This window comes from Tachypleus tridentatus, chromosome 2 (assembly GCF_004210375.1).
Source record: "Tachypleus tridentatus isolate NWPU-2018 chromosome 2, ASM421037v1, whole genome shotgun sequence".
Classification (NCBI taxonomy): domain Eukaryota; kingdom Metazoa; phylum Arthropoda; class Merostomata; order Xiphosura; family Limulidae; genus Tachypleus; species Tachypleus tridentatus.
In genome coordinates, this window is record NC_134826.1 from 115,341,412 (window position 1) to 115,363,840 (window position 22,429).

Consider the following 22,429-nt stretch of genomic DNA (forward strand, 5'->3'; position numbering starts at 1 on the left):
TAAAGTTATTTGAGATCAGGTTAACAGGATGTTGAGTACAACTTAACTGTATAAAAGCTAGAGTGTCAAACTTTTACAAGGCATCAGTCTTGTGAACAAATGTGAAGTCGATCTTGATTAAGTGGACTATATAGTCAACCATATAGCGACAGAACTAAAGTAGAGAAAAACAATAACAACGTCACCCGCTTCTTCTCTAAGATACTTTCTTGGCTGTCAGATTCACTATCATCTCTTTGGACTGTCTTAAAAGCTTTTCCGCTACCTAATACAAATACAATTATGACATCTACGTATGCCTATCAAAAAGACAAGTAAAGGTGCAGTTAAGCAAAACAAATACAGTGAAGTAGTGTACCTATGCAAGTTAAAATACGCCTCCCTTGGAGACAGAAAATATTTCGTGAGCACTCTGAAAGCTGGTGTATAAAAGAAAATGCTGAGTAAAATATGATGTTAATGGATTTTCATTTGAAGGACTACATATTGGAAAGTCTTCTTTTCAGTAACATCAGACAAAAAAAGTTGAGACATTTTGGTCAAAACAAGCTCCTGCAAGGGACATTTGAAGGGCAACATGCTTGTGAACGACAGCCAAGAAGATGGGCGGACGACATTAAGGAGTGGACCGGATTGTAATTGGCTTAATGTACTAAGGGTAAATAGCAGGAGCTTGTAGAAGACTATGATGTCATAAACTAGAGCTTTTGACCCTCAGCAATGAAGAATGAAATAGACGAGACTCTAAAACTTACATTACTTTGCCAGCATTATAACACATTAAAGAATGTGCACAAAGATTTGGGGGATTACTAAATATCGAGAAAAACAAACAAGAACTAATGAACTGTATTTAATTCCTCAAAAATATGATTTGAATAAATAAGTGTATTTTTTTCTATTTTGTATTGTAAGATGTACAATAGATTTAAAAATTGTACAAAAAACATTTAATGATTGGCACCAATTAACATGCATATCATCTTTGGGGTTTCTGATACATAAAATAATTTATATTTTTCTTTCAATACACATGACTATTGTGAAATGTATTTTGACCTTCTCTTTTCGTGTTTCATTAATCAGTTTTCATTATAGACAAATTTTATATGTTATAAACTATTCTTGTTTGTAGGAAACATTTCTGCTGTTACGCTTTTTATTGTTCTGAACCTATATAAGCTGTTGTGGGTAATGTTATGTTGTTGTTTTTTAATATGTAGACGTTTGTATACAAGTTATCTAGAGAGATTGTTTAGGTCACATGATCAATGTGAGACTAAATGACTATAATTTTCTTGAAAGTTGAGAAACGATTTGAAAGATATTGAATATGATTTAGACAAGACCAGATGAGACTAGCCATCCCTAATACAGCAATGTAAGGTTAGAGAAAAGATAGTTAGTCATTACCATGCATCGCCAACCGTTGGGCTACTCTTTTACCAAGGAATAGTGGAATTAACCGTAACATTATACGTCCAAACAGCTGAAAGAGAAAGCATGTTTGGCATGATGGGTATTCGAACCCGCTGAACCCCAACCTCAGATTGCGAGTCGAATTCTTTAACTACCTGTCCATGCCGGGCCAAATTAACAAGTAACTGTTTAACATTATTTGCGAAATTTAGTCTAACATTGGTTTGCGTAAGCGTTTATTTCTAGGTCTTGCAGGCATATTAACGGAATGATCTTGTATTGCTTTCTGTAAAATAGTCTAAATAATATTTCCGACAAAAGAAATTATTACAACATCATTTTCACTCTCTTATTTTGAGTTTCTAGCTTGTTTCCAGAAGTTTATTTCCATGGTACTAGTTTAATTATTCTTACTCTAGTTGATAAATTGATTTCATTTTTCTAAAACAAAAATTGATATTATATATTTTTAGATATTTCCATCTCTCTCATCATCTTCACTTTAGTTTTTAATCAATGTTGGTCTTCTGTTATCACATCTATTGTAATCACGCTCCTTTCAGTATTTCAATAATCTATATTTACATTACGTACTATCCATTTCAGATAAATATATTTCCTCATGCATTTTGCAAATACATTTTCTTTCTTCTACTTCCAAATAACTTGACAGAGTCAGTTAATCGGAAGAAGAACAGCGGGAATCCATAAAGATTTCTAATTAATCGCTCCTGAAAAAGGGGCTTCCTGGCTTTATGAAATGTTATTGTTTGTTTGTTTTCTTTGATATGACTAAGTAGAATATGCCGTTTTAAAAACAAATGATAATACTAAAAGTAAACGGTATAAAAACTGATTATTGGATATGAAACCTGTTTTTGAATTTTGTTTTTGTGATGATATAGCAAAGGAATTAAAAATAACGAAGTTAGATTACAAAATGAGCATTTTGTGTTATTTTTGTGTTGTGAGTTGCGATGAAATTTCCAACAGTATCAAAGAAGCAAAGCTTATTATATTAATTAAAACTATATATGCCACTGCTCCTAAGCTTCTGTTGTTTTTATATAAAAGATATTTAATGCGTATAATACTTTACGATAATTAAAATTCATACAGTCATGTGAAAAAGTTAGGACACCCTGTGAAAGCCTGTGTATTTTTGTAACATTTTTGGATATATAGATATTTAATCTCAGTTTTAACAATACTAAGAGATTATAGAAATATAACTAAACAATTAAAACTGAAGAAAAGACTTTTCAAGATCTTCTGTAAATGTAATTCTACAAAAATGCATATTCTAACTGAGGAAAAGTTAGGACACCCCTACATTTATTCCCACTTAAAATGGCTCAACTCACACACAGGTGTATCACACCAGGTGCACATGATTAGAAGATTGTTACTCAGCATTTTGAATGAGACTTGCCCTATTTAAACCTCAGACATTTAGTTTGGTATGCTCCTGACTGTTGAAGTGAGAGTGAGCACCATGGTGAGAGCAAAAGAGCTGTCTGACGCCTTCAGAAAGAAAATTGTAGCAGATTATGAGTCTGGTAAGGGGTTTAAAAATATCCCAAAACATTTTGAAATCAGCCATTCCACTGTCCGGGAAATAGTCAACAAGTAGAGGGCTTTCAAAACAACTGCCAACATGCCCAGGTCTGGTCGTCCAAGCAAGTTCACCCCGAGAGCAAACCGCAAGAGACTGCACAAGTTTAACTTGCATGGGAGATGTGAAAGGAGGAAACCTTTGCTCTCTAAGAAAACATCAAGGCCAGACTGAAGTTTGCCAGAGAGAGAATGCAGACAAAGACCGGGACTTTTGGAATAATGTTCTTTGGACAGATGAGTCCAAAATTGAATTATTTGGACAACAAAACAGAGGACATGTTTGGCGTAAACCAAATACAGCATTCGAGGAAAAGAACCTCATACCAACTGTGAAGCATGGAGGTGGAAGTGTCATGGTTTGGGGCTGCTTCGCATCAGCAGGACCTGGACAGCTCACAATCATAGAATCCACCATGAATTCTACTGTGTATCAGAGGGTGCTTGAGGAACATGTGAGTCCATCTGTAAGAAAAGTAAAGCTGAAGTGAACCTGGACCCTGCAACACGACAATGACCCAAAACATACCATTAAATTCACCGAGGACTGGCTAAAAACTAAGAAATGCTGTGGGGTAAGTTGAAACGGGCTGTACATGCACAAAACCACTCAATCATCTCACAGCTGAAAGAATTCTGCATTGAGGAGTGGGACAAACTTTCTTCAGACCGATGTCAGAGACTGGTAGGTGGCTACAAGAAGCGTCTCACTGCAGTTATTTCAGCCAAAGGGGGTAACACTAGCTATTAGGGGGTAGGGTTCCTAACTTTTCCTCAGTTAGAATATGCATTTTTGTAGAAGTACATTTAGAGAAGATCTTGAAAAGTCTTTTCTTCAGTTTTAATTGTTTAGTTATATTCCTATAATTTCTCAGTATTGTTGAAATTGAGATTAAATACCTATATATCCTAAAATGTTACAAAAATACACAGACTTTCATAGGGTGTCCTAACTTTTTCACATGACTGTAGGTAAGAAATTAATTACGGATACTATAAGTAACAAAAGTAATAAACCAGTTCCAGTAGCAGCAATGACATACGAGAGTGTTTTGTTGATATCTGATGTCATTACTGATCTGACCATGTAAAATTGTAATTATATTTTCAATTTAAATCATATTTAAGAAAATAGTAAAACAAACAAAGTTCTTCAGAAACAATACTTGCAATGGTTCAGAATATATTTAGAGATTGAGCTTATGTGACTTCTGATTAATATTTTTACTTTTTAATGTTTTTAATTAGCTGTTCATGGAAGTGTAAACAAAAAAGCGGAAAACATGTCCCGAAACATGGCAAATGTTATATAGATATTTTAATGTTCACAATGTTTTGGGCTGGGACGCTCTTCCTTAAGTGATTTCAAACATTAAATTTTATAATTGAACATTAAAACATGTATTTGACCTTAGTCCTTTTTCGTAGTATAAGTTTTCAACTTTTTAATTGAATAATGTTTTTTAGCTTTGTTCAACAGAAATATGTTTAACAATGTAAATTAATAACATACAGTAAACAGTGTTAAAATAGATATAATGAAATTAAAATTTGATTTAAAGAAATGTTAAGCCATGTTCCAAAAGCAATTTATGAAGTTCACAACAAATTCTTAAAAATTGTGTTTAATTTCTCTGTAATGTAGTTTACTAACTCGGAACTGTAATCGCTGATTTCAACAATGAAAAGTAAACTTCTCGCAACTTCCTGCGATAGCATAACCAAGGTTCCCGATTTTCATTCATCTATTTATCCATTTAAATGTTACAAACCAACTATTGACTAATATCAATCAAAACGTTATTACTAGTGAATAATTTAAGAATAAAACATGTATAATTTTTGTTCAATACTGACTTTACCAGTTCATTTTTCTATTCTATTTTTTATTTCTAATGAAAGAACTACATAAAAGTATTAATATGCTGCGTTTTTCTATATTAAATAAAATAATGAATTTGAATACTGTTGGACGAACGCGGTTAAAATGTCATACAATAATTACGATTCAATATCGCATGGATGGTTCCTAGAATAACTGATTGATCATTAACAAGATGACCAATTTGTGTTTCATCTTATTTGAATATCTAGTTACATTCAGTAATACAAAAATATATATTCCCGATCTTTTATTTTTATCAGAAATGAGAGACATTTCATGTAAACATACATTTCTGACATTTTACCAGGCCTGGCGTGCGACTCGTAATCCGAGGGTCGCGGGTTCGCGCCCGCGTCGCGCTAAACATGCTCGCCCTCCCAGCCGTGGGGGTGTATAATGTTACGGTCAATCCCACTATTCGTTGGTAAAAGAGTAGCCCAAGAGTTGGCGGTGGGTGGTGATGACTAGCTGCCTTCCCTCTAGTCTTACACTGCTAAATTAGGGACGGCTAGCACAGATAGCCCTCGAGTAGCTTTGTGCTACAAACAAGACATTTTACCCTAATACACTCTTCTCACGGCCATATTTAAAATTTAACAGTATTAAATTCTCTCCTTATATAAGTAAATATAACAAATTGTCAATAAATCAAATTTTTAAAAGAAAAATATAATTTCAAGATATATAATACTATCTTACATAGTACTTAAATGAGCATGGAATCTTAGCTCAAGCACATCTTTGACTCACATAAAATAGATATTTTTACAAACATTGAATTAATTCTTATTTAGCATTTAAGTGAGCATGGAAATTTAATATATTAGTGGAATAACACATGATTTGGACCACAAGGTCATTATTACTTACAAAAGGTTGTTTAATACGTAATTTCTAAAGTTCTTGTTTAGACTTAATTGTATCGATCATCAAGTAATCACATATGTTTGTGTCTTCTTAACCCACTTCCCACTGGTTTATATGATCAACAACGAGCCTCTTAACGTCAGAAGCTGACATGTTAGAGTTATTTTTGGTAATGAAAAAAAAATAGACGGCTTGTAACAAGGTACTAGTCTAGACAACCCGAGCATCGGCACATATTTCAACAACTTGCAGCTTCTTTCAGACATAATTAAGGAATCACACGTGGAGAGATAATCTTTCTCAAAGACAAATGACCACGTAAATTAGTATTTACACAGTTACAACTCTTGAGTAACTTTTTCTTTCGATCTGAGAGTCAGCTGAAGGTAAAATCTTAATACGGCTTGAAAACTTAATAATAATATTGTTTTTATTCTGCTTATCGGTACAAAAAATATATTAATAGGAATTTGTTCTAACAACCAACATTTCCTTTCACAATGGTAGAACTATCCAAGGGATCTATGTCATTTAAAGTACATATTGCAGTAAATTAATTGAAATACAAAATGTGAATGTACAACTTCACTATTATTTTAGTTTATTTTCTCTGCTACAGTTGGAACCTGTGAAGAATCTACACACACATCTTCCTTTAGAAAGTTCAAGTGACTAAATTAACGGGAAATAGTCATAAGAATACCTGATACATATTAACCTTAAATTTAAATCCAGGATGAAGTCCATTTTTTTCTTACCATATTTTTGTAATTTGTTTTTATGTGCCAGATTTCTTGTGAGTCTATGGTTTTGTTGGTTTTAATAGCATCTGAGCTGAATAAAAAAAATGTAACCAAATAGACTCCAAATCTTGAAAGTAATTCCAACCAAAAATTAAACCTGGATCTCTTATTCATTTTACGTTCTATAATCAATGACTCATTCAAACTCTTCTGATCGCTTTTTTGCATTGAATGTTCTAACAAGCAAATACATAAAATTAACTAATATGATGGAATATGGTCAATCCTTTGATAGCGAACGATTTTTTAAAACTCATAAATTTAGAGTTACTTAATTTTTGAGATGCTAGACAAAAAGGATTTATTTTTGTTTGAAAGAACTGTTTGTGAACAAAACCAATTTTAACAATTCTTCTAAACTATTCACGTTTTAAGTGGAGTTTATGACGATTTTTTTTCATTTTGTAAAGATTTTTTTGCTTAAGTATATTTAAATAACGTATTTTAATTTTTAATAACAGGAAACCAGTGTGTTTGTGTTTAACGATTATTACAATTAGCTGGTGTAACAGTTATAATTTGTAATTAATTACACACAGGTAACAAGAATGTTTAATTGTAAGAAGATTAATGTTTAGTGTACTTGACTGAAAATCCAAGGTTTTATCTATAGTTCGTGCCTCATTACTGTTGAAAAGAATAAATATCGCACCAAATGTTGTGGTTCTAGCTACGTTATATGAGTGATGGTCAAATCCAACTATCCAAAAATAGTAGTTTTGTTGCTGTTTTAGCCGAAAGCTACAAATAGGCTATCAGCACTCTGTTCATTCCAAGTAATCAAATTTCTGATGTTAGCATTCTAAATCCATAAAGCTGACCCACCGGAAGAACTCGATTAGAGTAGATGGAGCTCTCCTCTTTCAAGTCTGTCTCTTCAAAGTTACAGAGGGCTAACGCCAAAGTAAAAGTTTTAGCTATCTAAAAAAGGCACAAACAGTTTTACTAATTGTTGTGTTATTGTGATAATGTATTGAAAAGGTAATATGGTTAAGACAAGCTTGATAAACCATGAAAATGCAAGTTTTTTTTCCGCATATATTATTAATAACTGTATGTTAAACGACTATTAGACAGAACTTTATTAATTTGAAGTGTTTTGCAAATGAATTTTTAAAATTATCAAATTAGTTGTTTTTTGAGTATAGTGACAACTTTCTCACAATGTTTGTGCCTAGTAGTAACAACAAAGTATTGACTAATTAATAGAAACATTTGTTAAAATTACAGACAAAAAATAGCAATCAGTCTAGTGTAATTATGACTTCCATACTCTATATATTATATTCACAACACAGAACAAATGTTACAACTATAAATAATTATACTCCATTAATACAGAGATTTAATTTCATACAAATATTCATAGTAAAGTAATATTACCCATAAACATTAGCACAATAAAAATAACTAAGTTTTTGTAAAAAAAATCTGACAATAATCCAATATCTAAATTATCTCTGCAAATATTGCTTATTAATTTTTCACAAAATTAATTAATAAACATTCTCTTAGAACATGTTTCTGCTTTCTTTTCACAGTTATCAAGCAGATAGTAGCACTTCCTACATAGGAATGGCTCAGATTATTAATCTAAATGGTATTATAAATATCTCTTCAGTAGATCATTAGAAATTTAGAATACTATATACAGTGTTTCCTTTTATAACAAAATCCACATAATGACTCAGTTACAGTAATATCTGTAAATAACACAGTAAAAAGTCTGAATTTCTTGTTCTTCTTTCTTCTGCTTCTTTTAAATTACAACTTAACTCAAAAAACAAAATCATGGTGTCAACCTAATTCACTGAGGTAACATACTTTTACTTTTAAAAAGAGTATCCGCTTTTATAATTATCAGTAACTAAGTATTAATTTTATTTAAAACATAATTCTAGTGTGAACGAGGTTATCAATAACCTCTAAAATTAGCTTTTTCACATAAATCTAGTGTTCCTTTAAAAGCGTAAGTACAGGATGAAACAGGATTCAAGAGCTAATAATAGATAAAGATATATATTACAATTGGAACCTCATTGTATTTAGAACTTAGTTAAAAATAAAATATTCGCATATCTATTAAAACACTATAATAAGATGAATCAAACATACCCCTTACATATCCCCTATGCCATCCCTACGATCTTGTTTGCATTGTTTTTGAAGGACTGATATTAGTCATCCTTACATTTACTTTCTTTTCAAAAAGTTTTTCTTTACTTGTGTTAACTGAAGTTCCCTATTTACAAGATACCGCCTTCATACTTCAGTATAGAGTAAGATGATATTGGAAGTTTGGAAAACATTTCAAGATACAATTCTTAAATATTACATGGTTTCCTATAAATATCGCGCTTTAATACATCGGTATTCACTAAAAGCTAACTTTTCTCTTCATTTAACAATAAACAAATTATTTTACAAATTACGTTTATCAGCAGAATTTTTACTTTGAGATTTCATTTTTTTATAATACTAGCCATTAATCCCCTACAAGATTAAATTACCGTTATTGCAGTAGTTATCGATTAAAAATTAAGTCTCAGCGTCTTAGAAACTAGGAGTATCATATAAGAAATATTCAAAATTATAAATAATTTTTCAGTATAATACACATCAACTTATACAGCATGCTACAAATGTTTAAAATATAAGTAAACATCGATGTATCACTATTCTAAAATGTCTCCCGCTAGTACAGCGGTATGTCTCTGAATTTACACCGCTAAAATCAGAGGTTCGATTCCCCTCGGTTGGCTGAGCAGCTGGCCCTTTGTGGCTTTGTTATACGAAAAACACACACACTATTATTTTATATGAAAATTATATTTAATTAAATAATTCATAATAATTGAACTTTCTAATAACCTTTATAAATTTTTATTAACATTATTATTGTCCACAATGAGACGAAACTGTATATCACAGTTTGAAAATTCACCACTGCATTTTGACATAGCTTTAGTGAACAAACAGCAACACTTAGGGAAAGTAAAATGACCCTTCTCTTATTAACTACTACACGAATTTTCAGGCCCGGCATGGCCAAGTGTGTTAAGCCGTGCGACTCCTAATCTGAGAGGGCGCGGGTTCGTATCCCCGTCGCGCCAAACATGCTCGCCCTTTCAGCCGTGGGGGCGTTATAATGTGACATTCAATCCCACTATTCGTTGGTAAATGAGTAGCCCAAGAGTTGGCGGTGGGTGATGATGTCTAGCACAGATAGCCCTCGAGTAGCTTTGTGCGAAATTCAAAACCAAACAAACTGCACGAATTTTTATAATGAAATTGCAATTACAACACAATTGAATAATACATGTGTATCAAGACTGTTTATCATTTTATCTATGCAGTCTTGAACCTTCTAAGAAATAACCTGGAAATCATTTGTAGGCCCTATTGGACAAGTATCCCTTAATATTACAACCATCTGGTATTATAATTTTTTATTAGTATAATTTAAACTTTTTTTTCTTAGATACATGCAAATTACATCTATTAAAGTAGGGAAAATCAGCAGGGAAAAATTAATGTCTTTCGAATAAGATTTTGAATAAAATAAAGTAAGAAGCCTTATAACACTAAAAATAGTGTTATTCCCTTGGTAAACACAACACAGATAGCTTATTCTGTATCTTTCTGCTTAACTACAAAGAAATAGAAACATTATGACTGAAACTAGAACTGATATCTACATTACGTATCTGCACATATTAATTTACGTTAAAGAAAACTGTTTTTAGTAAGTGAAACTCCATTCATATGAGTTTTATCGACATTCAATTAACTTAAAATACATTACTATTACGCACTTCAAAACAACTTAATATCTACGCATTATCATCTTGTTGATCATTTTTTGCAAAAACTTCCACATGAAAAAAGGAGTGTATAATTAAATAAATATAGTTAATGTAAAACATGCTTCCATTTTGAAATAGTTTTGAAAAAGCATCAGAAATTTGTATCACATCTGTCAAAACACGAAATTAGGAAAACAGCGTTAATCCAGATAATACCATGTCTGGCATAAAAAAGTGATTTTGCAAATAACATTTTTAATTACAAAAATCAAAAGTATAGTGACCTAATGAAAGAAAGCATAGACATTTTAGAAAAGTTACAAAAGGTGTTAAAATGTTATTCCCTTTTGAACAGTACCAGCTTCCACTTTGTATCAGCTGAAATATAAACAGAGTAAACCAACCTTAAAACAGCCTTCCTCGCTATATATCGATATAAAATCAAGACCTTTCCTAGATTATTTTTTAACATTCAGTAAATTCTCTTCCACGCAAATGAGAAACTGTACAAGGAAAAAAAAATGTTTTTGAATCAAAATTATATCACAAAACCTATGCATGAAGTCCGATAAATTTTGAAAAGAAAAATGTATACTTCAAATTTTACAAAGTTTGAAATAAAGTTTAAAGATACGATTTTCTCTAAAACAAGAAAGGTTTTGTTTACTTACTTGTTGAATTTCGCACAAAGTTACTTGAGAGTTATTTGCACTAACCGTCTCTATTTTGAAGTGATACTCTAGAGAGAAGACAGCTAGTCAACACCACCCATCGTCAACTCTTGGGCTACTCTTTATCAACGAACGGTGGGATTGACTGTCACATTAGAAAGTTTCCAAAGGTGAGGAGGTGAGCACGTTCAATGAAAAAATTCGAGGCGTAATTCGCAAATTGTAAGTCGAGTATCCTAGTTAATCAGGCTATACCATAACTTGCCAATATCTAGACAGAACTGCTCTGTTCTTGGGAGCTAAAAGCAAAAGAGCTTTTATTTTATCCAATTATTTAAGGTTTTAAACCTTATTGTAAGTCTTATAGGACGCACACACAACTGAAATACATCATGAATACCCTATAAAACATTAGACTGGTAAAGACTTGTGTTGCTATGACCAGTTTGTCAGTATAAATTGAGGTTCTTTTGTATTTTGTATTGGAAGTTCGCACAAAGTTATTCGAGGGCTATTTGTGCTAGCCGTCCCTAATTTAGCAGTGTAAGATGGCAACTAGTCATCACCACTCACCGCCAACTCTTGGGCTACTCTTTTACCAACGAATAGTAGGATTGAGGGTCACATTATAACGCCCCCACGGCTGAAAGGACGAGCATGTTTGGTGCGACCGGGATTGGAACCCGCGACCCTCGGATTACGAGTCGAACGACTTAACACACTTGGCCATGCCGAGACTTGAGGTTCTTTTCAAAGCTATGTCAAAAACAGGCATTTCACAGAAGACTCTTGATTGACAACCCAGGAGAATATATGATTTTATTTTCAACTCATAATGTAAACAATGTTAAAAATGACTCTTGTAAACATAATTTTAACAAACTAATAATATAAGACCGAATCAAATAAATATTTAAATCAACAAATACCGTTGAGTTAAAGTTTAGTAAATATTTTATCCTACCGAAGCTATACATTACCAAGCTCTTTATCTTATTACCAAATTAACTCAATTACTCGCCCCCCAGTGGCACAGCGACATGTCTGCAGACTCCCATCCTTCTAAACTGGGTTTTGAACATGGTTGGTAGAGTTCAAATAACCCCTTGTGAGGAACGTTTTGCTTAATTCTAAACAAGCAAACAATATTTTACTTAATAAACAAAAGTTTAAAATAACCCTACATAGATGGTTCTCGTGACTATAATAATTTTAATTTATTTCCAAGAATATTATTGACGATATAGTAGACAAACGAGGTAGATCTTACAGTTACCAAGAAGTTTCCTTCTCTAACAAAAAAGAAAAATTAATTATGTTTCTCATGTTAACAGATAACAACCTGTAAGTAAGCCATTTTTGAAAGACAAATAGCGATAAATGTGCCAAGGCCTTGCAGACGTTATCTAATCTACCCGGGAAGTCCATTCAGGAGACGTGATTTCAGTTTAGGACATTTACAGCAAAGTGGCATAACTATTTTAACAGATGAAGAGTCTTTCAGTCTTCTGATGTTGCTGTAAGATGGTAAAACTAACTTTACGTTAGAGCTTGTTACTATTAACTTATTAAAACTAAATATCTAAAAATATAATATGAACAGCGCTATTTGTTTCTTCCAAGGCACATTAAAAGACGCTGAGAAAGATTATATTTCACTTTTTGGAACTTGAATTAATCAAGCTAAGAAGTTTTAAAGCATGGGATATTTAAAAGTTAAAGTATTTTAAAGAAAAGTCACCATGTACTTAAACTGCTTTTTTTATTCTAGTACAATATTACCTGTTCTATTTAAAGATGATCATTGAAAATCAAAACTTTAGCTTTAGATTGAACTCATTCTGCTTGCCCATAATAACCTACATTTATTCACAGTTCGTGTAATTTCACACCTGTAATCATGAACATGGCGTTGACATTTTCAAGATTAGCTTTCAGAGGTCATTGCTCCGATGTGTATGTGTTATCAGAAACAAAATTATCTAATACCCTTTCCCTATATATTTACAATGTTGGTTCAAGCAACAAGTTGAAAAGCTTTATTACAGAACTAACTTTAACAGCAAAAGATTAGCTGTTACTTTTATCCTTTGCTACTTGATTATCTTAATTAGTGATTTCTTGAAGAATGAATCACCCAAGTTATTTTCTTGCTTTTAAAATTTGTTAGAGACCAGACACGTTATTTGAGGTATCAAATGGTACGGTTTCCGTTGAGCCATTTTATATTTAAGTACCAGAAGACACCAACAGGATAAGTGCAATTTATGTAATTTAATTACGTTATTAGCTACATTTTGTTTCCCTTTGTTCTAAATTAATGACATTTCTTATAAACACAACCATATTAGGTTGACATCGCACTGTAATTAAAAATCTCATATTGTTATTATGTTTGTATACATTCTCTTTGATATTATCTTTAGTGCTTACTTTAATTGATTAGGTAAAGGACCTTCAATTTATTATTACCTGCTGCTATAATCCTTAATTTCCAGCTTATCAATGCATTTATATAGTACTGCTGGGAAAAGTTCATGAAACAAGGTAAAGAAATGGAAACATAAACCTATAACTTAAAGAAAGATAAAGGAACGATCAATGTTCTCTTTCTGAATACTCGTATATGCTAAGATACGAGTACCGGCAAAATATACACGTGATAAACCTAATATTACATTATTGGACACGTGGATAATGTAAAATGTGTAATTTGAGCAAGTTCGTATTACAAACAGATGCATATCTTAGCTTAAAAAATTAAATAAATAAGATGTGTTTTAAACAGAAACAACAATAAATTTATTAAATAATGATTAAAACACAAATAGTAGCAAAAGCAAATATGTGTATGTAGTGGAACTTTGTTTTTACTTTATAAGTTTCAATATTCTGTTGTGGAACGACGAAAACTATACAGAAGAACTATATATTGTACTAAATCTTCGGAAATTTCCCATTCTGACGTAAAAGATATTACCCAAAAAAGAGTATGTGTGTGCGTGATTTCCTGGAGAACGACAAATCGAACTATTTGCTGTCTCCACCGAGGAAAAACGAACCCCTGCTTTTAGCTTTGTAAATCCAAAAACAACTATCCCCCAAAAATTGGGCTATTTTAAAAATTATCAAATACACCTAATTATATTTTTGTTGTGTGTGTGTTTTCTTATAACAAAGCATAACCTGACTATCTGTTGAGTCTACCGAGAGGAATCGAACTCCTGATTTTAGCGTTGTAAATCCGTAAACTTACCGTTGTACTAGCATGGGTCTTCATTTTTTACTATTTCATTTTCACAAACTATGTCAGTAGAAAACGAGAAAATGTTGCTATTGAATATAATTTAAATACCTTATTTTGTCAGATAATTTCGTTAGATTACTATACATACATTTTTGTTGGTTTTTTGTTTTGTTAAAACACCATTATCGTCATTGAAAGTTTAAAAAATAGTCAATAAAACAAAGAAATCGATATTAATTTTGCCAATGTTTTACTTGTTTGACCTTAGTATATGATTCTATTTTAAGATTTTCAAAACTCTCTCTTCCATAGGTAAGCATAAGCTGACACAACCCGCAGTTGAGAAACAACAGTATTCCTTATTTATATTCTGATAAACCTTTGTTTGTGAGTTAACCCGGTCACACATTTATTTTTATGGTTCAATTGGTAATTTTGTTAAAAGTTTTTCCATAAGCCAAACCGTAGCAAAGGAATCAGATAAGATGTTAAAACAGAAGTATCCGAGTAAATCGGATTTGACATTTGAGAATGGAAGTAATTAAATTAGTGCTACGTAATTTGGAGTTCATAGATTTGACACAGATAATTACAGTAGAATAATAATAGTTCAGAAATAACATTTAAAACCCAGCATTAGGAAATCTTTTTCTGTACTGTTAGTGTTTCACAACTGAAACGCCACGAAGAGGCTGACTCTAAACTTTGTCATTTCAAATATGAGCTATTAAACATGTACTGTTTACGAACCACTCCTTCCAAATGTCAGTTTTATCACTTTTCTATATCAAAGTACAAATTCCTTACATTACAAGGCTTGAAATATCCTGTTTTTTTTTCTATTCAACATCAAGTAAAACCCATGCATTATAACAACCACTAACTTTGCTTCCTGTCCCCCAGTGGCACAGCGACATATCTGCAGACTCACCACTAAAAACCCGGTTACGATACCCGTGGTGGGCATAACACAGATAACCCATTGCGTAGCGACGTGCTTGATTATAAACAAACAAACAAAACTTTTCTTCCAATAAAATTACTTTGTATGGGATTTAAAAGAAAGATTTCAAGGTAAAATATTAACTAATGCTCATTTATCTAAAGAGTGTTTGAAAAGGTACTTTGTAGTTCTCCATATTTAATCTATCCCTTTATTTACTCTCCCTTGTTAGAAGTGGCTAAGTTATACAGGATAAATTCGTGACGATGAGAAACCAACTTCAAGTCAAAAGCCTCTTTTAACTTTAAATGTATTCTTGACCAACTAAACTGTAAAGCCTTAATGACCAGGTTTGGTGTAATCTACCTCTTTATAGAAGTCCCAACTACCGAAACCTACAAGATAGCTTTAGAAATTTATATCCAAGGCCCCAACCCACTGATAGACATCACCAGGAGCCAATTAGCAACCCTCATAGAATTCACATTATCACCAAAACTAACTTTATGTTCAATGACCTAAAATAAATGGCTTAAGTATGGACAATCCCGTATCACCAGTTCTAGCCAAAGTTTTTTCACACAGATTGAGTCTCAAGTAATAAATTTAGCCTTACACCCCCACTAGACTGGTGCAAATTTGTTGCCGATACAATTGCTGAATTCACATCAATAGAACACACATTTAGTTTTTTCAACCACTTTAACTCGATACACTTCAACATCAAGCTCATCTGTGAACACGAAAAAAAACTAACCAAATAGCATTTTTAAACCTCATGATCATAAGAACCGATACACAAATTAAAACGGAAATCCACAGAAAAATCATCCATACTGGACTACACATTCCCCGAGATCCATCCCATGAAACAAAATAAAAACTCAACATACTAAGAAACCCAATAAACACAATCACAAAACTATGTTCACCCCATAAAACTGACTATGAAATGAACAAAATAAAACAACACTTCATCAATATCAACAGATTTCCTCCAAACGCCGTTGAAAAATATACACACCTAGATCAACAACATTGTTAACAATAAGCAAACAGTAATAAATCTCAAGAAACAACAAATTATAAAACTTTACACTGCTGCATACCATATATTTTTGATATCAGCAAAAAATAACCAACATTTGGAAAAGAAAACCTTTTACAAAACATAACATTCCAGTAAACACCAAATATATTTAAAAACCAGGTATAAAATTATAGTTCATACTATGTAAAAACTACACTGAGAAACACAACACCAACAATATTTATAAAATACAATGCAACAATGCAGAAAAATGGAAACCAGATTCAAAGAACACGAAAAAAATACCTTCACACGTTTTTGAACACTGCAAATCAAATAATCACAACATAACTACAAAAAACACCCAGATACTAAGTAGGGAAACAAACATAAACAAAACAAAGAAGCCCTACTTATACACAAACTCAAACCAAAATTAAACCAATATAAAGAAACACCTTTATACTTAATTGATAACCTAACATATATTACAACGCCCCTTATAATCCCCTACCCATTTACACTCTCGTCCCTAAGATATGTGCCAAAAAACGGTCAGTTGCAAGCTCCTTTAAACTTGAAGATGACCTAAAAAGATCAAAACGTTGTTCTCTACTTTATTTTAATAAACGTTTTAATACCTATACCAGCGATCTTCAAATACATTTATACATGAAGTATAACATTATTTACTGCTTCATAGGATAAGTGACCCTATAGCATTATGTTAAATATTCTGCCCTGTTAAGATACCAGTTTTATGTATCTCAATAAGCAGAAAAATTCTGATAGTTACAGGTAACTGCAAATATTGAAATATGTGTTGTGATTTTAACAGACAAGAGATGCACATTTGGTTACACATGCATTTCCAAAACTCATTCAATGGATCGATTTACAATTCAAAACGTTCGTTTATTTTAATATTTCAAGCTACTTAGTTTATTAAATTAATATAAATAAATTCAAAATATTTTCTGATGTTACGTTTCACATATATAGAGATCCCCTTTAAAGTTTTTGGAGAACTTACAGTGAATAAATAAATATATATATCTGTATGTGTGTGTGGATCTGTGTTTTTACACATTTTGCCTATTGTCCAGTCTGTAATTTTGCTGTGGCTTTAACTGGCTCATGGCAGTGAAATAATGCTTTTTTTTATTGCTCAAAGACAAATAGAAACGTTTAAAGTGGGATATACTAGAATACGATGCTTTATACGTCACATAGTATTCAAAATATAATTTATAATGAAGATAATACTCCATGGCCAGGTAGTTAGGACGCTCGATTCGTAATCAGAGGGTTTCGGGCTCAAATCCCCATCACACCACCGATGCTCACTCTTTTATCTCTGGGTGATGACTAGCTTCCTTTCCTCTAGTCTTACGCTGCTAAATTAGGTTCAGCTAGCGCAGCTATATTATAAATATATGTGATTCATTCTATTTAGATGCAGTTAAACAATGTGTAAATGTCATTTCATATAAGTTAGTTATTGTTTGAAAGAGTATGGATGAAAGAACAATTAATAGGGTAACTGTGTTCATTTATCTCACCAGCTCGTATAATCTTATCATTTATAAAAGACACCAGTGTCACATTTTCACAATTGTTTAATATGCATGCTATCGCAAGTTATTTTCAAAATGTTAATTTAAAGTATTAAAAGTGATAAGTATAGTGTCAATCATCTGACGTCATCGGGATATACTGGAGTAACCTGATATAAGATTTAAGCTATAGAATGAGTAGAGTTTATCCGCTAAAACCCACATAAAAGAGAATTTACACTGGGAGTATTGGGATGACGATATTCAATAACTAATTATAACATTTATTCTGGTTGCCTACACAGTTATCTATTTCTAAGTCTTGTTCGACTACTAGGTTTGCAGACAGGTGTAGAAAATTAATTGACAACATTAACACGCTCTTATTTCTTTCAGATCTACCAAATCAAGTGAGGCCAAATAAAAAATTACGAGACTACTTGTCGTCCAGATCTCTTTGACTGACAAACACAAATGCTACTTATCAACTTTCGAAGAAAAAGTGGTTATTCTCTAATAAGGTGATAAGTTAATTGTAGACATAGCAATCACAGAAATATTAATTTCGACGTTTTTAACTCTTTGTAGTTGTATAAAGAATTGTATAGTGGTCTATGAAACCATTCTTCGGTTTCATTATATGTCGAGAATTTCATATCCCAAGCAACATTCAATGTAACCAAGACATACTGAACAGAATCATAGAAATGACCCGAGTTTCAAATAATATGCTTATTTTGGGGGAGGAGAGAATGGAATGTATTTTATAATCTATATGAATAATATGCTTGCGTTTGTCTGTTTGGAACATTTTTCTCACAAATCTCGATTAAATTAAATAAATCTCATATCGCCATAACTCTCAAGTAGCTTTGCGGGAAGTTCAAAACAAACAAACAAGAATATATATGTAACTGCCTCCGCCAAGTGGACGCTAGTTAAATTAACTGCTTCATACCGCTAGAGCTGGTATTAGTAAATATATCGTAAAATGTGCGAGAAATAACTTAATGACAAAAAAACTAGTTTGATAACTCGCGAGTTCTTCAGATTAATGGTTGATTAAACGAAAAAATAAATAATAATAAGAAGTGCTTTAAAATAAAAAAATATTATTAGTTACTATCCTAATTTGTATTTGTAAATAACTTAGATAAAACTGGTAAAAATTACTCCTCACCGGCTTCATTTAGTTCATAGTATAACAGTTGTTGTTCATACAGTTTGATGACATTAATAGTGTCTCAACGATACCTGTGTTGGTTATATCCTACACGGCCTGATGAGCCCTAGTAACGGACAAAACACCTCTATGGTACTATATATAGAAGATATAACAGGGTGGTTGACATAACTTCTCATATTCTGCTAGCTGTGTCACTAGGTGCTCGCATTGCAAGTGCTTAGTCCATAATTTGTGATTTTGCTTAGAGTACTTACTACTTTTTCAAGTTGCTTCTCTTAGCAATGAATAATGAAGAAATACAAGTCATGTTGGATACCATTTTGAAACAAGTTTAACATTCTTAACAATCATACCCTACAAAAGTGTGCACACTTGATCGTCCTCATCACATTCACACCACTAAGACAAAGGATACTTGCACCGTCTTTTTATTGCAGGACAAAGATTAGAGTATTAAACATTTGAGAACTTTCTGGAAAGTGTTTCGTTGGTCGAGGATTAAAAGAGGATAAAGTTGGTGAATGTAGTGTTATAAACCTATTCTAGATGTGTACAGTGTTTAGAATAAAGTTTAAAAAATCATTTTTTTTTGGTTTTAGAGAAACGTAGTAAGCATACGTATGTTATGCTTAAATAACAAGTTATTTAATGACTCGACCGACTTTATAAGATAAGGTCATAAACTCAGAATGTGACGAAAAGGAAAAGCTGAGTTTTACTGATTTGATACCAGCTTAAAAATCGTAAGATTTACTCATGTCAGGGTGTGTGTGAAATGCACACTTTCAAACCTAACTCCCATCCTCACGTGTTACAATTTCCTGCATGCACACCCAGAAAAAAACAAAGAACGTTAATAACAGCCCTACTGATTACAATAAACTTGTCAGGTTGAGCTACAATGTTACATTTATGCAATATGTGATGACTTATATTTCACGTATATGTTCGGTTCGTGTTTGCACATATTTTTGTACTACACTGAATAGCAACCTTGTGCTGAATTATACAAATTCCTTTTACGTCCAATAATGTGAAAACCTTAAAATTACACTGTCGTACATGAAAAAGAATGAATACATCCAAAATGTTTTATATTTTAAAAACAGTGACTTTGTGAAATGCGTCGAGAATGGCAAATCATATATTTAATAAATGAAACGTGACATTAATAACGAAAATATGGTTTAACAAAACATGTTTTACTGCTAAAAATCCACGTTTTATGATTAACAAAAATAATTAGCATCAAGTTAAGGGGTTTACATGATTGCACTCACTATAACTGGTTTATTTCAAACTATCATGGAAATCTAACAGAATACCTAATTACCTAATAACCATTCCTCTAAAAATGCCAATTTTGCTCACTTTTGAGGTATAGCAGCAAAGAAATTTTTGTTTACATTATTTACATATTAAATATCCGATTATAGATTCACAACATATTATTCAAGACTGCAAATTCTGGAACTTCATAATGTTGCTACGATATGAATGTTTACCACACACCAACATTTTCTAGAATGTATGCTCACTTAAAAAGGTTTATGCCTTCTGCCCTTAGGGCCAATTTAATGAAAATGTTATCTAATTTATATCAGAATTTCAGTTTCAGATTGAGTTAAATCTCTGTTAACTTTGCTTTAAATAATACAGTTCAGTAATATTAAAGCAAAGTTAGTACTCTTCATCCTTTTTTTGTAAAACTATTTTTAGACTTAAAAATACAGTTTTCAAGGGTAAGAACTCATTCAATTTATACAAATTATTATGTCTTTGTTCCGTATGTGGCTTCTTGCGATCTATCACTTCGTAACTATTCAATAGAGTAAAAGATAACTCGTCAACACGGTTGTAAAATACATCTAAGAAGGGTACTTTATAACTGAAATTGGGAATTTTATTACAGCTAGCAAAAATTTATGTATATTTTATGCAAATTTTATCTTAGAAGTAAGCTACAATTCAAAATATTTGTTAATTTGAAAAATAAATTTAAAAATTGAACTTTAATTCATTTGAATAAAAAATGATTATTCATACTTATAGCTAGATATAAAAACTGAACTTGTATAAAACAGGTTTGTTTTTATTTATTATAAATAACTTCCAACATTATAAGCAAAAATATAACATATTACATACATGTGGATAAACTATCTCATCGACACAGTGAAAAAGAAAAAGAGCTACTTCACTTTTTAATTTGCATCAAAGAATGAACAGAGAACAATTTCCTGTATTTTGTTACTATGGCTAAGAATCATTAATAAAGTTTATAACATACTTTTAGATTGTTTTGGCATAATAACTCCTTTTAATTATTCTTTTAATACATAGTGTTCCTAATTGTAACTATTTTATCATATATCTGATACAGCCATTAAGATTCTGTATGTGCATACCTGAAATATCTAACATTATCTGCTTAACTATAGAAACTTAGAAAATAAATAACGAAAATTTAAAACACATAAGCTGATTTAATTTAAGTAACTCACGTGCTTCTGAGCTTTTTTTAAGAAAGTTGTTATGTCATTGTCTACACTAAGGCACTTAAATTCTTATGCTGGTATATGATTAGACTGTCTTATACCAGAAGGTATAAAAAGTATTTAGACACTACAGTGTTTATGATATTTTAGATGTTAAGGAAGCTCACTGAGCTTGAGCTACGTAAAATATAAGATATTTACCACAAAACACAAAATATAACTCTTACTTTCACTCTTCTTTCCCTTCCAAAGAGGCATCTTTCTTTGCTTTTTCTAAGGAATCTTCAGAAAGAAATCTAACTTGAAATCTGTATGGAGATATAAAAAAAATTTCATTCAATTTCTATTACCCTGATTGTTTTGCTTAATTAAGGTTTATACAAAGGTTAACTAAATAAATATTAACATGATATTGGAGCATCACCATGTCGTTATTGTCCATGTCGTCACATCCGTTCATGTTATATATGACAACCGAGTTTTTTGACAATAACCTTGCAGGGTAGCTTCTATTACAAAAACTTAGTTTTTGATACTTTCGTGTCCAGATCATGCCCATCCCATCTGTAACCTTTTGTTAAACTGTGTAAAGCAAGAGTATGATGTTATTCTTTAAATATTAGTTCCAAAAGCTTAGTTGTAGAGAAATGTACTTGTACTGTATCCGAGATCTTGAAAACTGTACATTAAAAATGTGCATTAAAAGATGCTGCATTTTCTCTATTCTGTCTCCCTTAATCTTCTGCTGTTTATTTCTACATGATTTGTAAGGAATAGAAGATCCTTAATTCATGGGATTGAATTACTTTTATTCGTTTTTATTGTGCTGAGAAGGATCCTATCATTTCTTCCAATTATTAACTTATTACTTTTAACAGGTCAAATCACCGTCCACTTCAACACT

The 22,429-nt window shown here is 31.7% G+C and overlaps 1 protein-coding gene across 5 annotated transcripts in view; it reads right to left on the minus strand.

The window, feature by feature from the left end:
- Nucleotides 1-21,833, minus strand: part of LOC143244884 (cAMP-dependent protein kinase catalytic subunit 1-like) — a 159,983-nt gene extending 138,150 nt beyond the window's left edge. For 2 of the 5 annotated variants that reach the window (XM_076490349.1, XM_076490350.1), the window contains exon 1: nt 21,753-21,833. In XM_076490349.1, coding sequence (XP_076346464.1) covers nt 21,753-21,783 — 31 coding nt within the window. In that variant the 5' untranslated portion in view covers nt 21,784-21,833. The remainder of the gene's footprint in view (nt 1-21,752) is intronic. The other 3 variants (XM_076490354.1, XM_076490353.1, XM_076490352.1) reach the window with 3 other exon arrangements.
- Nucleotides 21,834-22,429: the final 596 nt, after the last annotated feature.